Here is a 16,983-nt window from a genome sequence, read left to right on the forward strand (position 1 = left end):
TGGGTGGGGGACGGGGCTGCCCATCATGCCGAGATGGTGCTCCTGGGGGAGCATCAGCTCCAGCCCAGTACTGCCCATTCACAGATGCTCCCTGGCAGGGTTCTGTTGTCTCATGCACAGTGCTTTGTTAATAATCCTGGTTAATTGTATGAAGTCCTTGCCCTGCCGTGGAGCCAAGGGACGGCGAGGGGCGGTGGAGCAGAAGGGAACGGGCTTTGTCCCCCCGCCCAGCCCGGGGGCGGTGCGGCACGGCCGGAGCTCCCAGCGCGGCCACCGGCACAGCCCTCGCTGCTCATCCGGAGTTCGCTGGTGCGGGGCAGAGCCATCGTCCCGCGGGGCTCGCACGCTCCGCTGCCATGCGGGGCCCGCTGCTCTGGGCGGTTTGGCTGCTGGCCACCGGCTGCTGGTGGGTGCCACGGGCAGCTGCCGGCACCGCTGCTGCCCCGGCAGGAACAACGCCTGCTGGGCCCCCGGCACCCGCCGGGCTCTCTGCTACTGCGACTCGTACTGCCAGAGGACGGGGGACTGCTGCCAGGACTACCCTCGCCACGTGCCGCCGTGCCGGTGAGTGGCCGAGGGGATGGCACTGGCCGGACCGCGGCTGGGGACACCAGCCTGGGCTGCTGTGCTCGGTGGCGAGTGTTTGCTGTTACCTGTTAGCCCCGTACTTTGAGTGGTTAGAGGATGTGTCTGGTGATGCCGGCTGGGCTGGATTTGTAGCAATGTCCCATTTGTCCCCTTTTTTCCATGCTGAATGTCTGGCTGGCCCCAGTACAATGAGAGAGCCCGCAGGGGCGGCCTCGGGTCTGCAGCTGATGGTAGCGCTGTCACCGCAAGCCTGAGTGGTCAGTGTGGGACCCAGCAGGACAAGCCCCGGTGTCGCCTCTGCTACTGGCACAGGCAGTGACCGGGGCACAGGGACCGGGGAACCGGGGGCTGCAATGAGGGTGCCAGACCAGGGCTCGTGGACTTGGGGAGTGCAGAACCAGCCTGCCCTGGGGACCCAAATCTGGGCAGGCAGGCGCCGGCCACGGCCCCCTGGACAATTGCCGCAGTCAGCCCTTCCTAATCTCCGGGGAGATTAGCCGGGTCCAGCTCAGCGCGATGCACACAAGGATAAAGCCCTGCGGAAGCAGCTCACAATGCCCCTGCACTGGCAGGGGTCAGGGAAGAGGGGCTGCTGGGGTCACTCTGGCCCTTGTCCTTCCTCCCCTCTCCCCCTCCCCTGTGCCGCATCTCCCCTGCTCTGCTCTTTCTGTTGTTCATGACACTGAAAGTCTTTTTTTTCCCTCTCCTCCATCCCTGGCAGCGGTGGGCTGTTCTGTGGGGCCCTGGGGGCCGTGGAGCGGGTGCAGCTCCCCGTGCGGGGTTGGCAGCAGGGCCCGCAGCCGCCAGGTCACTGTCCCGCCCCGGCACGGAGGGGATCCCTGTCCCGACCTCAAGCAGCGCCGCGGCTGCCTGGGGCAGCACCCGACCTGCGGGACGGCCAAAGGTAACGTGGGCTGCCTGCTGCCCTCCTGCGTGGTCGTCCCCATGTGCTGCCGTCCCCGTTGCCCGTCCTGGGGTGTCTTTAATCATCCCCGTGCCCCTCACAGCTGCTCTTCTGCCAGAGGTAGCCAAGATACTGCCCAGCTCCTTCAGCCAGGACTTGAGAGATCCCTGGCAAAGAGCTGGGCTGCTGCTGCCGGAGGAGCCCTCTGGGTATGTGTGGAGTTGGGGCCCCTCTGTAGCCCCCCTCCCCAAAGCTGGGACCCCTCTGCACCCCCCTTGCATTCATGACCCCTTTGCAACCCCCAGATCCCGGTCCTTTTTCCTTCCCCCCACCATTACTCTCCTCCCTGCCCCAAACCATGACCCTGTTGCACCCCCATACAAAACCACGGCCCTTTGCATGCCCCTATAAGCATTATCCTTCCCACCCTCCAAACCATGATCCCTCTGCACCCCCTCAGAGCCATTACTCTTCTTACCTCACCAGCCAAGGCCCCTCTGCCACCTCCCAAACCCACATCCCTCTTATACCCCAATCCATGAAAAAACCACCACAACCTCTGTCCTACCTTCCGACCACCATTTTCCCTCTTTTCTCCCCACATTTTCCCCGCTCCCCAGCTCCCCCCTCCCCAGCTACTGCGGCTATTTCCGCCTGACGCAGGTGGGGCCCCCGTGCCGTGGGCAAGCCTGGAGCCGCCGGCTGCACCGGGACAAGCAGGTGTGTGTGGAATGCTGGGGGAATCTGTCCCAGCGCCATCCCCACTGCACTGGACACGGGCTGCAAGGAGCCAGGTAAGTGCTAATTTGTGGCATCCCCACCGTGGGATCTCTCCTGAGGAACATCTGTCCCTGCCTCTAAGGCATTTTCTGCTTATACTCTAATTATAATATTAGTATGCAAAGCTATAATTATGTTAAAATATGCCACAATATTATAGTATACCATCATATTATTAAATAAATCAATAGTATGTCCTATAAACCAGTATTATAATATAAAAATAAACATATTTAAATAGAATAGAATATCTCTGTTGGAAGGGACATACAATGATCATCTAGTCTGACTGCCATTATTATATATATTATATAAACCCATATATAAAACTGTATTTAATTTTTAAAAATTTATATTTATCAATGGCACACCACAGTTCTCACTGATTTTTCCCTTCCAGGACATTTTGGGTGGCTGCTTCTGTGGTAGGGTGCCAGGGCTCGTGGGTGCAAGAGGGCCTGCAGGAGGGCTGTGTCTGCTCCCCACCAGCTCTCATCTTTGTGTAGGATCCCCCTGGGAAGGTGAGCTGAGCCTCCCCATGGCACCACTCCTTGCTGGGGAGGTGGGGAATGGAATAAAAATGTGGTCTCTTTCATAACTTCACCCTTCTGCAGGTTTGCTGCTCACCCTTGGAGCCAGCTCCCTCTGTTGTCCATTAAATATTTTGTTGAAGAATGGAAAAAACCCTTCTTATAAAGATTAAAAATAAGGGAATTGCTAAAGTGTGGTGATTAATGGTAGAACAACAGCACAATGAGGTTAAGTCTGGGTGAGAAGATGATGCAGTGGTGACGTGTGTGATGATGTCACGCTCAGCCATGACATCACACTTTCAGGGAGCTACGGCCGGCAAGACACGTGAGGATGGAGGCAGCGTCCTTCCTCTTGTCTGAACTCATTCACTGCAGTACCAGGTGAGCCTTGCAGGGCGGTTCAGCTGCCTGCTGGTCTTTGCAGAGAGAAATTAAACAGACACCCAAAGTCTGCACGTGGGCAATGGTGCCGGTGGTCCAGTTCCAGCCATGGGGCTCAGCAGCCCCCGCTGGAAGGAATGAGGCTGGGCTGGGTGCGCTGCTGCCCTTCCCCACTCCTCACCCAGCACGACATGACCTTGCTGATGGGATCCCTACTCCAGCTTTGGGTTGTGGTACCACAGCCCGGGGTGGGAGCGTGTGCCATGCCAGGGCTGGATCTTGCTCCACTGCAGCCAGTGGCTGTTGCCTGTTTGCTGCCCCAGGACGTGTTTGGCACCTGCAGCCCACTCGCACACCACCCTCCTGGGCAGGCAAATTAAAAGGCTTCAACACTGGCAATGTTCTTGGCCTCTTTATTTGGGATAAAAGCCCAGGTCAGCCAAGGACCAAAGTGCTGGTTAAAAAAACAGGTGGTGGGAGTTGAGCATGAGGGGGTGTGAGAGCTCTGGGGCACAGGTCTCCTGCCAGCCAGAAGTGAGGACAAGGAAGCCATGGACATGGGCCAAGGCAATACTGCACTGGAGCCCTCAACTGGAGAGTTAGAAACAAAGTGAGTGTGTCTCACACTGCGAGTGGGGTTCCCCTGAGTTACACCACCAAACCTGCAGGCCTGGCTGCTGGTCAGAGCGAGCATCCAGCAAATGGAGGGACACAGCTGCAGGATTTCGTGTCACACTTCTGCATGCCTGGAGCTGTCAGTCTCCGTGGGTGGTCCCAGCTCTCCTGGTGCAGTCCTGATTTGGCACAGGGGCCAGCCCGTGCTGCACCAGCAGCCCCTGTACCAGCTGCAGCTCCTGCTCCAACTCCTGGGTGCCATAGCCCAGCCCTGGCATGGCCATGGCACCTTCCCCCAGCACCTGCAGCACCTGTGCCATCAGCCGGGCTCTCACCAGCAGCACAGCCAGGGCTGTGTGGAGTTTGGCACAGCCCAGCGCCTTCATCCCCCAGTGGACAGCGGTCCCTGTGGAGAGAGGGGGTGAAGGAGCTGTGAGTGTGGCAGGGTCCCCCTGGGCAGAGCTGGCCTGGGGCACAAGGACACTTTGCTTGTCCCAGGGACTCCACGCTCACCATACCTTGGCTCCAGCAGTGTTTACAGTACTGCAGGTCCCTCAGCACACTGGGGCCTGTGGCCTCTAGCCAGTGCAGAGCTGAGGCATGGAGGGGACTGCCAGCAGGAGCCTTCTCCAGGAGCTGCACAAGGACAGGGAGCAGCTGCTGTGCCAGGACAGCGGGCTCTGCAAAAACATTGGGTTCATCCTCCTTGTACAGGCTGGCAGCTCTGGGGGGAAAGCCAAGGTGTGAGTGAAGCCAAGGGCTGGTCCCGTGGTACCCCACACTCCCTCATGCCAGTCCACAAGTCCAGCAACTCACTTGTTAGCCTCCAGCTCCTCCACAACGCTCCTGAGATCTAAGATGGGGATGTGCTGAAGTAGTGAGTTGAAGGTCTCAGGGTGCTCCCCAAACTCTCCCAGAAGGAGCTGCAGGAGGCTCTGGAGCCCCACATTGTCCTGCACAAAGATGCAGCCATCTCGGAGAGGCTCCCCTGGGCTCTGCCGCAGGAGGCTGGCGAAACCTGAGGCCTCATGCCGGACCTCCCGCTCCTCATCTTGCAGAAGCTGAATGGCCATGTTTATCAGCCTGAGGGAAGGGAAGAGAAGGGAAGGGAAGCATACTGCACGCCCCAGAGCATCCCAGCCTGCTTGGAGAGGAGGGAAGGATGGGACTTCAGAGGAATCCTTCTCTGAGGGACTTTTCTCCTGGAATGTGAAAGACACAGCCACCACCCAAAATCTTGGAGCTTGGGAGGGTAGGGGCTGTGCTGAGGATTGAAGGACCCAGCAATGCCATCTGCTGCTCATAAGGGACTGGCTGCTTGTATTAAAATGCCACCCACATAATTTTTTGTAGACTGTGAGCTCTTGAGTGCCAGTGATTTTTGAATGAGTGGGGTTTTCTTCAATACCCTTGAGTTTTTGCAGGGGACATTAACCTCCAGCAGGCTGGGGCTGGGGCTGCAGGGAGCAGTGCTGCTGGAAACTGGCTGCAAGCACAGCCACCCCCAGGGATGGGCTCAGTGACCTACCGCAGAGCCACAGGGACGAGCGAGGGACAGGACAGGGATCGCCGCACCACGCCAGCCCCCGCCATCTGCAGGGAGCGGGCGGCTGCCAGCCGCAGCACCTCGGACCAAGTGGACCGGCTGCACTCCTCCAGCGCCGCACACCAGCGCTCCACCAGCGCGCCGTCCTCGTCCCCAAACCTGCCAGAGGCCAGGGAAGGAGAGGGAATTCAAGCACACCTTTCTGCTCCATCCAGGGGACCAAAAGCCACCGGCTGCCCTGAGATTGCAGGAGTCAGGCGCAATGCTGTGATTCATGGGAGAGAAGTCATGGCTGTTTCTAGCATGGACTAAGGATGAATCTGCTGGAAGAGTTGGGCAGCTCCCTGGCAGCAGCAGGGACCTACCGGTGGGCGAGCAGCAGGCTGGCAGCACACAGTGCCTGGAAGAGGAGATCAGGCCCAGGACACTCAGCCTCCACCACGTGCAGCAGCATCTCCAGGCAGGATGCTGAGGAGCCCTGAAGCTTACTGGAAGCTTCCTGGGACCATGATGAGGGATCTCTGTAAAGATGCAGCAAAGCCTCAAGGTACAATCTCAGGAACTCTTTGTCCCTTCTCTCTTGCAGCACTGACCGCAAGCTCTCCTAGTTGACAATGGGAAAGAAGGTACATGTTAGTGGTTAGTGGTCCCAGCACTGCAGGACCGGTACACCCTCAGCCTAGGGAGCACCAAGCTTCTCAGCAATGGGATCTCAGGGGTCCCATCTGTGTGGTGCATTGGGGCCCCCTGCTTTACTTGGTGACTTTTGTGCTGTCATACCAGCAATGTCAGCCCAAGAGCACTCTCCACCTCCTTGCACGTTCCTCCCTCCCCAGTGATCACCCAGCTCAGGATGGCAAGCTGGATGTCGGGGTTGGGCTGCTGTAGAAGTGAGCAGACAGCAGCAATCCGCTCGCTGTCTGCCAGCCGGGCTGCCTCGCTGCACATGAAGTGAGCCATAGTTTGGTGGAGGGTGGCTGAACCCACCTGCAGGAAAAAACCAAGATTCCCCTTCCAGTGCTCAGCCTGGAGCGATGAATCCCCCTGTCCCTGCCCAGGCTCACTGCCAGTCAGGCGTGGCCATGATTCCCTGGCAGGAAGCGGTACCTGTGGCTCGGTGCAGCCTGACCTTCCCCCCTGCAGGAGGCTGCCCAGCTCAGCACTGATGGTGTCATGGATGTACTGGGTGAAGCCAGGGCTGAAGGATGTGGGCAGGAGGGTGAGGACCTGGAGGAAGGCGGCACGGACGAGGGGACAGCGCTGGGCAGGGGTGAGCAGCCATCCCCGCGCCTCCAGCTGCAGAGCCACGGGGCACAGCGCCTTGGCTGACAGCCTGCATGGAGACACAGCCTTACCATGGGGCACAGCTCCAGGCTGGGCACCCTTCTGTGGCCAAAAGGCTGCATTTGGCACAGAGTGACCCCAGCTGGGGAGACAGCAGGGCAGCACTCACCCCCCGGTGCCCGTGGCAGAGGCCAGCAGCGCCCGCATCTGCAGCAGGTGCCCGTGGACAGCGTTGTGCGAGCGGGTCTGTCCGGGTGCTGCAGGGAGCTGCTGGGCCAGCTGCAGGAGGAGCCCGTGGCGCTGGGGTGGGGGCACAGCGGGCACCAGAGCCTTGGCAGCCATTGCTCGTACAGCGTAGATGGGGCTCTCCGCCAGCCCCAGCAGTGGCCCCAGGAAGGGAGCAGAGGGGCTGTGGAGCAAAAAAGGCACCACGTGATGATGTTCTGGCTGGAGTAAAATCTCGCAGGAGCCGGGGCCAGCCTTGGCACCACGGGAGTCCTTCCCACTGCAGAAGCCCTTGGCTGAGGCACAGCATCCACACTGCCCCTTACCTGCTGGGACTGTCAGCACCAGGCTGCAGCTGGGCCAGGAGGGTGAGGATGGCGTGGAGTGCAGGGTGCAGGCGAGGCCCCCCCGATGTGGGTGCTGTGGCCACTCTGAGCTCTCCAAGCAGCACAGCGCCCAACTTTGGATGCTGCCCGAGGAAGGCATGCAGGCTCAGACCCTCTGATGGGCAGCCATCCCTGTGGCTCCATGGCTGTCCCAGCAGCCGGGACGTGAGGGCACCTGCAGGGACAGAGGAGGCAGCGTCAGGTCCCACCCAACCCTGCCAACCCTCTGCGCTTCACCCCAGACAAGCTCCGAACCCTGAGCGCTGTGGGATCTCTCTGTCAGTACTCACTGAAGAGCTGGATGGCCGCGTTCCTCATGGCCCAGCACGGCGAGCCCAGGCCCCGCAGCGCCAGGGCCATCATGGGTGTGGCATGGCACAGCACGGCCCCGCCCAGCCCCGCCCCGCGGACCAGCGTCTGCAGCACGTGGAGGGCACACACCTGGGGAGAGCACACGGCGCTCAGCGGCACCATGCCGGGAGGGGGCTCATGCTACCATGTGAGGGGAAGAGCGTGGGAAAAGACAGGAGATCCAAGAGGCCGTCAGCTCCCAGGCTGCCGGGCTGGACAGCATGACCAGGGCTCTGGGTTTTTGCTCATCTGAGTTCTTACGGTCTCACGCTGGGTACCTGGCACAGCTCCCTTCAGGGGACCCAGCACATATTACCCTCTTCCCAAAGGGGCTCCAGCAGCCAGGAGTGCCACACTCACCTGTGGGAGGTCGAGGGTCTGGTCCCAGTCCTGTGGCAGTGCCGTGGTGGCCAAGGTCAGCAGTGTCTGGATGCAGCGGGTCAGCAGCGGCCGTGCCTGCGCTGGGGCCTCCCCGCTGACGATGCAGAGGAAGAGCATGGGGAAGCCGGCAGCACGGCGCGTGACCGAGCTGCTCCGGGGCCCGCTCAGCGCCTCCAAGCCCTGACAGAGGAACAAAACCCACCCGAGCTGTGGCCGGACACCTGTCACCTGGAACCTGCAGCTGCCCTGCAAGGAGGGCACCAGCACCTCAGCTGCCAGGAGGGTGCTTGCCCCAGGGAGAGGGGACACTGAGAAACGACCCTAGTGTTCCCTGGGGCACACGGGAAACAAGGGGCACAATGAGTACTGTACCTGCTCCAGCACAGCCCGTGGGATGGCCTGCAGCTCCGGATCCGGGTGGTTCAGCAGAGCAGCACAGAATTTGGTGAAGCCCATGCTGCAGCCCTCCACTGCTCCCTGGGGCAGAGCAGGGTCAGGCCCCCACACCCCAAAGGCTGCACCCACCAGCCCCCCCATGGCCCCAGGAAACTCTTTGCAAAGGGGAAGAGCAAGTGAGAAGACATAATGGTGTGGGGATGTGATGGGGTCTGGCACTGGGATCCCAGCCAAGGTGCTTCCAGCCATCCCCACGTCCTGCCCCAGAGCAGACCCTGCCCCACTGCACTCTCCCTCCCTCCACCCCAGTATGCCAGGGCAGGGACAGGGCTGGAGGGATGGGTAAGGGCTCAGATACGCTCTTACCCAGTGCCGGCACCGCAGCAGGATTTCCTGGAACACCCTGGTGGCCATCTGCAGGGTGGGGAGCAGCAGGAGGGGCCCCAGTTCAGCAGGCAGTGCTGGGGATAGCAGCAGCTCGGCCAGGCCCCCCAGGAGCAGCCCAATCTCCTGGGAAGAAGAGGAAGGTCAGCAAGACTGGCAGGGAGGAGGAGAACCTGGGATGGATAGCAGCAGGGCTGCAAGCCAGGTAGCCTGGCTCTGCCACAGCAGGGGACTGTCAGTGTCTGGGAAGAAGCATAAGGGCAGGCAGGGAGGGGGCTGCTTTTGGGGAGGCTGGTGGTTTCATCCTTCCTGGAATGGGGTGAGGACATGTGTGAGAGCACTGAGATAAGGACAGAAATTCTCCCGTGTTCATCCCCAGTGTGGATGAATGCCACAGAGGGAGGTGAAGCAGCAGCTGGGGTGGGCTGGACGATGGGTGCCATGCTGGGCTGCCCCTCTCCCAATGCCATGAAGAGGGGTCCCCACCTTCACTGACACCCAGCAGCAAGTCAGGATCAGGCTGTGCTCCTCTGACAGCAGGATTGAGTCCCCCTCCTCTTCCTCTTGCCCCCGGCCCTTCCCCAGCATGATGAGGGAGCCAATGGCATTCCCCATCTCTGCAAAGGATGGGGCAGCAGCTGCAAAAGGAAAAGCCTGGTCTGAGCAGGGTGGTGTAGGGCAGTGGGAGGGGGATGCTGCTGGGGTTTGGGAGGACCTGCAGTCCCCTGTCAGAATGCACACAAATGGCAATGGCTCCTGCCCTGCCACATGCCCCACTCAGGACTGCAGCTGTACTTTGCCCACTGCTCTTTCCAAGCCATTGCTGTAAAGGCTCTGCCAGCCCCTCCTCTCCCAGTCGTTTTCATCTGGCAGGTGCCTCACTGCTTCTGGAAGGCTTTTGCCTCTAGTGCTGCTGTTCTCCCATGGAGTTGAGAAAGGGACCCAAAGCCAGGCCCAGCCCCACCACGGTCCCCTGCTGTGGGGAATTCTACGGAATACAAGTGCATTCCCCTTGGGCTGGAGGGCTGCTGGGCCAGGAATGGCTGTGATGGAGTTGTCAGTGGTTCCCAGGGATGGTTCTGCCCCCATGGGGACACACTCACCTTGCTCATCAGCACCAGGGCCCTGCTGGCTCTGCAGAGCACCCAGGAGGAAGGAGGTGATGTCTCTCACTGTGGTTACGAGGCGGGTGAGGAGCTCCTGCCAGCTCGGCACCAACTCTGCAGCCTGCATGGAGACAGCCACGTCCGGCACCTGGAGCAGACACCTGCGCAGGGCTGCGATGGCTCCTGCAGAACACCCACCTCTGCTCATTGCGGGGTCAGCACAGCCCTGCCTCTCCTGCCTGAGCCCGTGGCTGACATGGCTCAGGGGCAGGGGAGTGAACAGGGCCCTGGGTGAGGGGTGTGCAAGGCAGAGGGAGTGGCAAAACAGGGAAACTGAGGCAAGGTTGTGGCACCAGCAACGAGCTGGGCCTGAGTTCTGCCATGATTCTGGCCTGCTCCAGTTCCCAGGGAGCTGCTGCAGGAGCTGCTCCCTGCCCTGTCCTGCCCTGCCGGGGCCATACCGTGCATCGGTGCGGTGGCTGCTGCCCGCAGCAGGTCCTGGCACGCCACCTTGTACTGGGCTTGCAGCACGTGGAGAAGGTGCTGGGCAAAGCACAGCCCTCGGCTGGGCAGTGTCAGGGCTGCCTCAGCCTCCAGGGACAGGCTCTTCATGATGCCACTGTCTGACCTGGGGCAACAGGCAGATCCTGCTGTGAGTACCAGGGAATTCCTGCCCATCTTGTGCTATGCGGCGCCTTCCTCCCCGGTGCAGACTCCTGTACCTCAACCCTCCCCAGCTTCCCACTGCAAGGCTATTGCAAACCCAGACTGGTGAGGCACCAGTGCTGCCAACACGCTCTTGGGGGGTCCTGTGCCACCACAGGGAGAAGTTGGGGGCTGCCAGGAGCTCATACTTCTGCAGGATGGTCTTCATCAGCACAGCTCCAGCTTCAGCCTCCTGCACTCGGGGGCTGCCCAGGGTGTCCTGGGCCAGCTGAAAGAGAGCCAGGGCAATGGGCTCGGGGAATGTGGCGGGGAAGTAGCGGACAAGCAGCTCTGAGGCCAAGTCTCTGATCTGCCAGGACAGAGAAGACATGGGGAAAAGTGGGACATAGGAAAATGGGAAGCATGGTGGGTTTCCCCTCTGAGCCTGCTTGAGGCCAAGGCAGGCATCTTTATGACCTCCCCTTGGTTTTAGGAGGCTCACCTCGTTAGTGCTGTCCTGCAGGCAGCTCAGCAGCACCAACAAATTGGGCTGGGAGAAGAAGTCCCAGCAGCCGCTCTGCCTGGCGTAGCTCAGCAGTGTGGCCATGGTCCCTGTGACGGGGACACGGGGCGGTGGGATGGGATTGGCTGGGAGTATCCCCACAGCTGAGGGTGATACTCCAGGCACCTTGCCTGTACTCACGTGGGGGCTGGCCTTTCTTCCTGTCGGGGCTCCAGGTGTCTGTGCAGGTCTCCAAAACAGCGACCAGGAGGAGCAGAGCCGTCTTCTTCCTCTGGTAGTTGGAGCCTGGGCTGAGTGAGGCAATGCTGAGCTGCAGCAGCCATTCCACAAAACCTGTGGGCAGAAAGCACAGCAGCGAGGGATGCTGGGCACATGTCAGTCTCCCAGGGCTGTGGTGGAGGTGTTGGGTGGCCGCCTCACCTACTGCCTGGGCGAGCTGCCCAGCTCCCTCGCCCTGCCCGGTGCCTCGCGGTGCCTTCCCCCGCAGCTGGGCCAGTGAGCTGTCCCGCAGCCGGACCAGCGCCTTCCTCATCGCTGCCTGCAGCAGCTGCCGGAACGAGGAGGAGTCGCAGTTGAGGTTGAGGGGCAGGAACTCCTGCAGCAGCCGCACCTCGGTGCCCGAGAGGGGCTGGTTGGTGTTGGGGCTGCAGCAGAGCAGACTCAGCGCTGCCAGCCGAACGCCCTCCTCGCGGGTGCCCAGGCAGCGGGAGAGCCGCTGCAGCGCCTCATCCCCCAGCGGCAGGGCCCCTGCCATGCTCTTCTGTGCCTTCAGCAGTGACACCCAAGCCCGGAGTGACGTCGTGTCCTCGCCACCAAACTGGGCAGCCAGCGGTGCCTGGGTGGCCGGGAGCTGCCGCAGGGTCCAGGCCAGGAGGTGGTTGGCAGCGTTGCTCTGCAGGATGGGCAGGGGGGAGCGGAGGGCCTGGGAGAGCAGGGGGAGCCAGCACAGTGCCCACTGCTCCGCCAAGGCCACCTCTGTGCCCTGCTGCCCATCCCGCCACTCACTGCACTGCTGCCGCACCAGGACCTTGTAGACCTCGGCCGCAGCAGGACACAGGTGGTTGGTGGAGAGGCAGCTCAGGAGGTGCTGTGGCAGGTCCGGGTAGGCGTCCAGCACCTGGGAGAAAGGCAAGTGACCCTCATCTCCCTGTTGGGCTGAAAGATGCATTTGGGGGAAGGACAGATGGGTACAGGCCACACTGCAGGCACCCCTGGCACTGAGTATCTCTGGTACCTCAACCTGCTTTTGGCCAGCTTTTGGTGGGCACTGACAGGCAAAGTTTCCCTTCCCACTGGCACCCCCCAGGGATGAACTGCTGTAGCTCACTACTCCAGGGATGCTATCCCCCTGGGTGATGCTAAAACAGCCCCTCTGGGTGGGAAGGCTGCCTGCCCACACAGCTGAGCTGGGTAGAAGGTGACAGGCAGTGGACAGAGGCTGTGCCACCTCAGCAGCAGAGCCACTGAGACCAAGACTCCCCATACCCCTGCCTTCCCTACCTGCTGGCTGCCCATGTAGGGGACGATGGCACACAGGGGCACGTATCTTGCTTTAATCTGCCACGGCATTGAAATCACCCTCTGCAGCATCTGTTGATAGAGGGGTGTCTCCTGGTCCTGGAAGTGCTGGCACTCAAGGTGGTAGATCTCCAGGAGCAATCGGAAGGAGCTGTGGATGAACTCAGACACCCCTTCCACCTGTGGGAGGATAGCAAACGGGGCTTAGGGTGGGCTCCCTCTCATGTCTTCTTGTCCCATGGCAGGTGAAGCACTGGGACGTGGCCCTTTAGAGCCTGTGTGTGACAAATGCCATGACCTCAGCAGTGTGGCTGCCCCTGCCCTGGCAGCTGCAGGCAAGGGAGCGTGTTTAGCTGATGGAGCTGAAACAGGCAGGGGTGTGCTATGGGCTGGGGACAGCAGCCGAGCCAGGTGAAGCTGTTCCTGGCTGCCACATTATGGCCCTTTGGCATCGTGTCCTTACCGGGGTCTCTGCATTGTTCCACAGGAGGTGGGTCACCTCCTGGAGGAGCTCACTGTCCTGGGCCAGGATGCGGGTCCCCGTCTGGTGCCAGAGAGCAGCCAGGCCCTCCCGCAGGCGCTGCAGCCACAGTGCACAGGCTGCCAAAACAGAGCGTTCTGCTGCAGCCCTCGCCCCAGACTTGCCTACAGCAGAGCCAGCACAGGCTGTGGGCTTAGGGACCCTGTGTGCAGGGGAAGCAGTTCCCCCATCAGGTACACAAGACCCCAAAAGGGTTAGTGTCCATTGGGCTGGAGCAGAAATTAACAGCAGTTTCCAAACCAGCTACCAAGACCCAGAAAAGCACCTTCCCTGGGAGAAGATGAAGCACACAGGGGCTCCGTGCATCATGAGCACAGTGAACCTTTCAAACCTCCCCACCATGGCAGGGTCACCATCTCCTACCTTGGAAGCAGTAGTAGTGGCAGTTGTTCTGCTCCCTGGTCAGGGCACACACAGCAGGAAAGACCACGTCCAGCAGCAGGCAGGCCTGCAGGAGCACAGCAGCTCAGGGAGCGGGCAGGCATGGGATTTCCAGGGTGAGAAAACCCTGCCATGAGACAGGCAAGGAGAGTGCTGCCTGGTTCTCCCGCTCTTACAGAGCTCACCTCTGCTCCCTGCCTGGAAGTCCTCAGCTCGTGAAGACTTGGGAGAGGCTAGAAGTGGGCAGAGCTGAGGCTGTGCCCTGAACAGGCAGCCCTGGGTTCATGCTCTGGGAGCACAGGGTGAAGACTGCTTTGCTTGTGTAGGGGCTCTTGGCACCACTTTGTTTCCCAGGCCCCCAGGAGAGAGAAATCCCTGCTTGGGTGTCTTTGGAAAAAGCAGGCTCCTGGCTAACTGTGCTCAGCAGGATGCATGGAGCTGCTGGTGTGGAGGGGTGCAGCCTGACTTCATCCCCCAAGGATCCGCAGGCACCACGGGTGGCTGCCGGCCCTCTCCAAGGGCTCCCTCAAGCTCTGTCTGCTAGGTTTGAGTTCTCCTACCTTGTGGGGGAAGCCCTCCAGCTGGCAGCTGAGGATGTCCATCTTGCAGCACGTCAGCAAACCTCTGGTGAGCACCAGCTTCTCCAGCCCATCTGGTTCCAGGACAGGGGGCACTTCCACCACAAGCTCCCCAAACTTCAGCTCCCCAGTGCCTGCTGGGAAATGGCTGCACTGGACGGAAGGAAGGTGGCAAACCCAAATGCTGCTCTGGGAGCAACTGCCATGGCTCATTCCAGAGCGTCCATGGGAGGTGGCCGGAGACAGCTGGAGATCCCAGACCCCAAGAGACAGACACAGCAGCCAAGTCCAGCTTGGCACCAGCCTCTGTCCCCTCACACCCAAACACACCTGTCACCCTTTGCCAGAGGCCGTCCCCAGCTCAGGATGGAGCACGCACCTTGGCTGGGGAGCTGGAACAGGGTCAGCACAGCACTGGCCCCATGCTGGGGCTGGGGGGCCGTGTTCACCAACATGCTCAGGGCTGTGCCCGCCAGCAGCCTCGTGTCCTTGTTCAGGGCCTGGACTCGCAGGGAGGCAAATGCACAACTCAAAACACCACTTAAACCTCAACCCCATTTAACTGCCCCTGCAAGCAGCTACATGGGGTCTCTCAGACATACCAGACACTGGGCTGTCTCTGCAGGCTTGGCTTGGGGAGGGGAACGGGGAAAGCACCTGGGAAGGACAGCACTGCTCTGCTCCATGGGACAGGCAGCTCTATCCCTCCAAGGGCTGTACGCACCTTCCCCCAAACCACCACCAGCAGCAGTCCCAAGAGGCTCTGCAGGGTCTCACTCTTCCCTGACGTGCACCACACCAGGGGGGCTACATCCTTTGGCAGGGCCTGGAAGACCTGGAGGCAGGCCTGGAAGAGCAGGAAGTGCCACAGGGATGATCAGTATTTCTCACCTCTGAAAAAGCAGCAATGCCCCAGGAACGGCCATTCAAAGCAGCTTGATGCGTTACATCCCTCTGGACATTGCTGCCAGTGCCCGGCCAGTCCTTGCAGGTACTGATTCCCCTGCTCCCCAGTCTGGCTCTTACCTTGATGACCAGGTAGCCCCACGTGCTGCCGGGTGTGGGCTGGCCCTGCAGCACCCAGCACAGGGTGGTGGCCAGGCGCTGCAGCAGCGGGGCCAGGTTCTGCCGCCAGTGCTGCCGGCCCAGGCTGCTCTCCTCCAGGAACATGGACACTGCAGGCAAAGGGACAGCATCAGCCCTCAGCCCTCCTGCAGCCAGCCCTGATCCCGGTTCAGCCAAGGGCTGCGCTGTTGGTACGTGAGGTAAGAATGGAGCTGCGATGCAGGGGATGCTTTGGCTTGTCTGGTTTCCAGCTGTGGGTGGGCAGAGCACTGGATGCTGCTGGGACCTCTGTAGAGATTACACGGATCTGGCTGACCCCCGCTACCCCTCCCATGAGCACAAAGGACCCAGTTTGGGTTCGCAAGAAGTGTCCTGTGGTGGTGTGGGCTGGGAGAAGACCCTGGAAGGGACGGACCAGAGACTGACCTGACTGAAGGTCCCCAGGAGACAGCACCTGCAGGGACAGAAGGATAGTTCATCCTGTGTGACAACATGCTGGGGTTCAGTGCCTTCAGCAGGAGGGTTCTGCCAGTGCCAGAAGCTGCCCCAGAGATGAGCAAAGGGCTGCTGTGATAGGCAGCCACGTGTTGCCAGCTGCAGCCAAGGGCAAGTCCCCAGAATGGTGGGAAGTGAAGTGGACTGGAAGCAGCCCAAACCAACAGGTCCCTGTCACACATGGTCTCCAGGCAAGTCCCCCTGAAAGCCAGTGCCACTGCACAGCTGGGGTTCTCTCACCTCTCCCTGTGGTGCCAGGCTGGCCAGCAGCCTGTCTACCTCCTGGGCCAACAGGGCTTCCTTCCCCACTGCCAGCTGGGTCACCATCTGCCAAGAGACACCCCAAGTCAGCTGCTCTGCCCAGACCCCTGGGAGACACCAGCTGCCAAGTGCTACTGGGAGAGCCTGCAGCACCTCTGGGCCCCTTTGCTGGTAAGGATGCCGGAAAGCTCCAGAGCTGTCCCAGGAGTGGACAAAGCCAGCCCAGCTGATTGCCTTACAGACCTGTTCCAGTTTCTGGAAGGAGCTGGAGCTGCTGGTTGCCTCCATCTGGAAAGCCAGGACACAGCGGAGCAGGGGTCGTGCCTCTGCCTCACCCAGCGCCTGCAGACCCTCGCTCAGCACCCGCGTCAGCTGGAGAGCTTCCTCCAGGTGCTTCTCTTTGCATCTCTTGGCAGTACTCCTGGAACAGGACAAGGATGGGGGTGAGGACACCCTGGCTCGGTGAAGTTTGTAGTGGGGGAATACCCCAGCTCAGAGGGATCTGGGATTGGGGTGCCCCATCTTGATTTGGATAGGGGTAGGGGTGCTCCAGCTTGGTAGATGTTAGGGTTGGAGCGCCCCAGCTTGCGGTTCTCCTCTCTTCTGACTGCACTCAGCATTGCACTGGAGCGAGGAAGGAGGGACGGTGGCGGGGGAGAGTTACACGAAATCCTCAAAGCTCAGCACATGCAAACCCCGGGGGGGGGGGGGGCAGAAGGGCTCGAAAATCCTGAAAACTGCAGCCCTGCTGCTGCTGAGCGGGCAGGAAGGGAATGGGGGGCACGTGAGCGTGGCTCGAACCCCTTGCTGGGTATCGATCTTCTCACACCCCCTCCCTTGTTCCCCTCCTCCCGACCCGCGCCCGGGGGATGTCCGGGCGCTGCACACCGCGGCTTTCCCGATGCACTCGCACCCGGGGGGACACCGGGAGCTCCCTCCCAGGGGCCCGCGCTCTTACCCCGCGAAGTGCCGCAGGCAGCGCAGGCAGGAGAGCACGGTGGCGGCGAGGCCCCGTGTGCCGTAGAAGGCGGCGCAGGCCCGCGCCTCCCGCTCGGCGCCCATGGCGGCCGCACCACAGAGCCGGGCCCGCTGCGGCGCTCGGCGGCGCCCCCTGGC

The 16,983-nt window shown here is 61.1% G+C and overlaps 2 protein-coding genes across 3 annotated transcripts; one reads left to right on the plus strand and one right to left on the minus strand.

The window, feature by feature from the left end:
• Position 1: 1 nt before the first annotated feature.
• On the plus strand, positions 2 to 3,581 carry LOC120410838 (somatomedin-B and thrombospondin type-1 domain-containing protein-like). The gene is given in 7 exon segments (XM_039561055.1): positions 2 to 544; positions 546 to 564; positions 1,310 to 1,492; positions 1,611 to 1,701; positions 2,113 to 2,286; positions 2,673 to 2,793; positions 3,109 to 3,581. Coding segments are annotated over 6 exon segments (1,092 nt in total). The 5' UTR covers positions 2 to 25; the 3' UTR covers positions 2,779 to 2,793; positions 3,109 to 3,581.
• A 2-nt stretch (positions 3,582 to 3,583) lies between these two features.
• Positions 3,584 to 16,946, minus strand: LOC104688777 (thyroid adenoma-associated protein homolog). Of its 2 annotated transcripts, XM_039561048.1 has the most exons (30): positions 16,826 to 16,946; positions 16,111 to 16,288; positions 15,847 to 15,933; positions 15,538 to 15,565; positions 15,073 to 15,221; positions 14,771 to 14,893; positions 14,426 to 14,546; positions 14,029 to 14,183; positions 13,451 to 13,535; positions 13,010 to 13,146; positions 12,529 to 12,726; positions 11,449 to 12,145; positions 11,209 to 11,361; positions 10,715 to 11,117; positions 10,322 to 10,488; positions 9,858 to 10,043; positions 9,241 to 9,392; positions 8,737 to 8,880; positions 8,347 to 8,451; positions 7,954 to 8,154; positions 7,533 to 7,683; positions 7,183 to 7,417; positions 6,801 to 7,040; positions 6,455 to 6,680; positions 6,128 to 6,334; positions 5,713 to 5,951; positions 5,330 to 5,506; positions 4,618 to 4,884; positions 4,320 to 4,525; positions 3,584 to 4,207 (listed from the first exon to the last, which is right to left on the minus strand). In XM_039561048.1, the coding sequence occupies exons 1-30, from the start codon at positions 16,927 to 16,929 to the stop codon at positions 3,942 to 3,944; spliced, it is 5,787 nt and encodes a 1,928-aa protein (XP_039416982.1). In that variant the 5' UTR covers positions 16,930 to 16,946; the 3' UTR covers positions 3,584 to 3,941. The 2 variants fall into 2 exon arrangements, with proteins under 2 accessions (XP_039416982.1, XP_039416983.1); XM_039561049.1 differs by lacking the exons at positions 15,073 to 15,221; positions 15,538 to 15,565; positions 15,847 to 15,933; positions 16,111 to 16,288; positions 16,826 to 16,946 and having other exon boundaries at positions 7,954 to 8,220; positions 10,715 to 10,875; positions 11,008 to 11,117; positions 14,649 to 14,827.
• Between the last annotated feature and the right edge of the window lie 37 nt (positions 16,947 to 16,983).

Source organism: Corvus cornix, chromosome 15 (genome assembly GCF_000738735.6).
Source record: "Corvus cornix cornix isolate S_Up_H32 chromosome 15, ASM73873v5, whole genome shotgun sequence".
Taxonomy (NCBI): domain Eukaryota; kingdom Metazoa; phylum Chordata; class Aves; order Passeriformes; family Corvidae; genus Corvus; species Corvus cornix.